The sequence below is a fragment of the Sinocyclocheilus rhinocerous genome, unplaced genomic scaffold (genome assembly GCF_001515625.1).
Source record: "Sinocyclocheilus rhinocerous isolate Xijiao unplaced genomic scaffold, SAMN03320098_v1.1 scaffold734, whole genome shotgun sequence".
NCBI classification, from domain to species: Eukaryota; Metazoa; Chordata; class Actinopteri; order Cypriniformes; family Cyprinidae; genus Sinocyclocheilus; species Sinocyclocheilus rhinocerous.
In genome coordinates this window covers 82,106-85,869 of record NW_015628321.1, presented here as the reverse complement: position 1 = coordinate 85,869, position 3,764 = coordinate 82,106, and the positions used below count along the sequence as shown (strand labels likewise).

The 3,764-nt window shown below is 37.4% G+C and overlaps 1 protein-coding gene across 2 annotated transcripts in view; it reads left to right on the top strand.

Moving 5' to 3' along the window:
* LOC107737413 (vitamin K-dependent protein C-like) overlaps positions 1-3,764 on the top strand; it is a 27,874-nt gene that overhangs the window by 5,856 nt on the left and 18,254 nt on the right. For both annotated transcript variants that reach the window (XM_016548901.1, XM_016548902.1), the window contains exons 4-6: positions 222-379; positions 461-485; positions 560-670. In XM_016548901.1, the coding sequence (XP_016404387.1) occupies positions 222-379; positions 461-485; positions 560-670 (294 nt within the window). The remainder of the gene's footprint in view (positions 1-221; positions 380-460; positions 486-559; positions 671-3,764) is intronic.

Genomic DNA, 3,764 nt, shown 5'->3' with positions numbered 1-3,764 from the left:
TCGACGCGTTTCAGAAAGGCGGGGCATAGAGGAGAAACAATAATGTACTGTATGTGGAAAATAATGTGTTTTTTGAACCTTAAACCGCATAAACACATTTCATTACACCAAATACACAAAATAATGTTCTTTTTAGCAACATCATATGACCCCGTTAAAGGCAATTTGGAAACCGTCTGTGTGTTGCTCTGCCTTATCAACCCTGTGTCTATTTTGGTCAGCATTTTCTAACAGCCCAAAAGCACACATGCTCCTGCGTTCAAGAAGAGCCAACACTTTTATGGAGGAAATAAAGCCTCCATCGTTGGAGCGGGAGTGTAGGGAGGAACTGTGCAATTTTGAAGAAGCAAGGGAAATCTTTAATACGAGGGAAGCCACGGTTGGTCATCTCAGCTTTTTAGTGTATTAATATTTTTTTCCCCTAAATTATGATCCACTAACTGATCTTTTCATCTTGCAGTTGGAATTCTGGACGGCATATAAAGGTTAGTTATGTCTGTCTTGGAGTTCTTCAAGGCACCATAACTGCTGGTACTCATTAGTTCTTCTGCACCCTTAGATGGAAACCAGTGCGACTCGAATCCATGTGTTCATGGGAAGTGTGTGGACCTGTTACAAGATTACTCCTGCACCTGCAATGCTGGATTTGAAGGGAAACGCTGTGGCCTGCGTGAGCCTCTTGTTTTTTTTTTATATACATTTTACATGTTCAAAAGTTTGTGTCCAAACTTGTGTTCAAAAGTTTTAAAACTATCCAGGGCATTTTTGGGGCTCAAAAATTATTGAAACCTTGCACACATATTGGAATCTGCGGCCATCAGAGTCGGACAGAAGTTCTCGCGGTGGGGAGGGGGTGGGCTGTAGTACACCCTTTTATATAGCCATTTTCAGTGCTCCGCCCAACTGGAAGTTGGCTATTGTAGATTTACTACTATTGTAGGTTTGAAAAACGTATGTGTAGCCGGTGTAGTCTGCGTTGTGTTTTTTATGCATTAATCAGACAGACATCAGATGACGGTTCGACTCTTCTTTAATCTGATAAGACATAAGAGTATGTATATACGGTGTGAATTCGCCCTTTTTCGTTTCTCTCCCATGCAGAGACAGTGCAGAAAGGGGACATTTCAGCAATTAAATTAATTTAACAACATTAATAACAAAGCAGCATACCTGATAAGACATAAGAGTATGTACATACGGTGTGAATTCGCCCTTTTTCGTTTCTGTAAGACGAATGTAAAGTGCAATGTAATTAGCATGTGCTTCCAGTTCACATCGGACAGAAAAGTGACCAAACATGATAAAAAATTAGGTGCACACACACACAGACAGGCATATCAGGTACACATTTGAACATTTTTGTGTAATTCTACATATATGAACATAATACTTTCTATACCTGTTACACATGCTCAATAATTTGATATACTCATTCTAGGGTTTTCATCCAATCTCTACCAAACTCGGTCAACATGATCTCAAGACATTGGGGATGCACAATTACAACAGGATTTTTGATATCTCGAAAGGTTTGGCCATGGTGAGCCGACAAATTTAATGGGAAAAAAAGGGAAACAGGATGTATGTTATAACTTAGGCATACATTGTCTGATTTTGATCAAACTTCAGCAGTTTGTTCGTTGTACTGTATGAGGCCGATCACATAGATGTGACTATTATAACTCAAAGTTATAGTGCCACCAACTGGCAGCAGTATGGAAGTAAAATAATGACTAATGTATTTGAAACAAAAAAGCATGTTGAATTGCACTAACTGAAAAAATAATGCATTGCATTAACAGTGCTTGCATTTTTAGGGGCTGAAATTTAACATAGTTGTTTATTTAAGCTGTCAATATTTCAATTCAATATATGTATATATATATATATATATATATAATTCTTTTCAGACACCAGTTGCTTGTCACATTTAAATTGGTTGTTATAGTAACGACACTAATTTGTGGCACAGGTAGAGCAAGTCATTCATTCACAAAAACTGATTTGCAGAAATGGAGCAAGTGGTAGAAGTTATGATTATCAGAGCCAGTATGTATATGCGGAAAAGCTGATTAAGACTCAAGAGCTGTGTTTACGTTTAATTCAGCATCTTTGCTGTTACTTGTTTCCCCGTGTAGCCACATGTAAGCAGCTTTCTCTTCCAAAGGAGATTATAATGCTATTTCACCCGACGCTGATATACAGACCTAACATTACATCTAAGACATATATTGTTTTCAGTTGCTTAGTTTCCTTAACTTTATATCATGGCTTGTGTGACGCTGAGTTGTAATACTGGGGTTTCCCTCTGACGTCACACTCCAGGATTCGCCAACAACGCTTAACGTGCCTCAATGAACTAATAGAGTGACATAAACAAGACCTCAAATCTCAGTATACACCTTACTGAAGATGCAAACTATACACAGACAAGCAGATGAGGTCAGAAGAACGCAACGCTCTGCATTTACTTTATAATCGCTTTTCTAGCACCGTTAAGTTCGTTTTAGGTTCGATATTCACCGGACATTCGCTTTCCCTTGCCACTGTTCTATAGAGTCGACAGTCCTACAAAGATATCACTACCACGATTAGTTTTAACAATATGCAACAACTTTATATCGACATAAAAAAATAATTCAAAACCGCCAACGTGAATTGTAGCTGCACATTACATGGTTAAAACGACCAATGTATTTTATTTTATTTTATTTTTGGAACATGAAAAAAACTTTAGGCGAATTACAGCAATTTTTCTAAGAATATTTATGTACTGTATGTAAAGTAAGGAAATTTCAACTGTAGTAAGTCAGTCTGGTCACTAGGAACATACCACAACATTTGGAACATGAAAAGCCTCATTTTGCTGAATTGCTGTAATTTTTTTTTCTTAAAAATATTTGTGTACTTATAAAAATATTTGTATAATTAGGGGTAGTATTGTCTAAGGCGAGATATTGGCAATATATATTTAATCAGTTTGCCCTCTAGGCATTTACTATAGCCCCGCCTGTAAGCATTAAATTGAATGAATTATTGGTCTTAGTTTTATATTGTGAGGTATATTTGCAGACGATCCCTAAAGCAGCCTAGGCGAATATGAAAATCAAACCTAAAACTAACTTTACCGCGCTTGGTTTTCTATGGGAGAAAAAGGCTTAGGTGAAACTTTGTGGTTTGTGTTAATATTCTGGACTCATCTGCTTATCTGTATATAGTATATTTGATTAATTAGACACCGAATTTGGTCATTTATAATGAGGCAATAAACCACGTTAAGTGTTTTCTTTATGGGAAATGTTTAACATGCAGTATTCTGGTTTCATCTGCTTGCCGTCTTTAGTTTGCATCATCAATAAGGTGTATACTGAGATCTGAGGTATTTTATATCGCTGTAATAGTTCACTGAGGCATGTTAAGCGTTTTTCGCATTAAGCGTCATTGGGGAATCCTGGAGTGTGACTTATGTGGGAAACCCCAGTATTACAACTCAGCTTCACACAAGTCATGATATAAAGTTAAAGGGTTAGTTCACCCAAAAATGAAAATTAGGCTGCGCTTTACTCACCCCCGAGGCATCCTAGGTGTATATGACTTTCTTCTTTCAGACGAATCCAGTCGGAGTTATATAAAAAATTGTCTTTGATCATTCAAGCTGTTTAATGCCACTCAGCGGGTGTTGCATTGCTTCAGTCCAAAAGAACTTAAATAAAAATCCATAAAAAAAAGTGTCTCACACGGCTCCGGGGGGTGAACAAAGACCT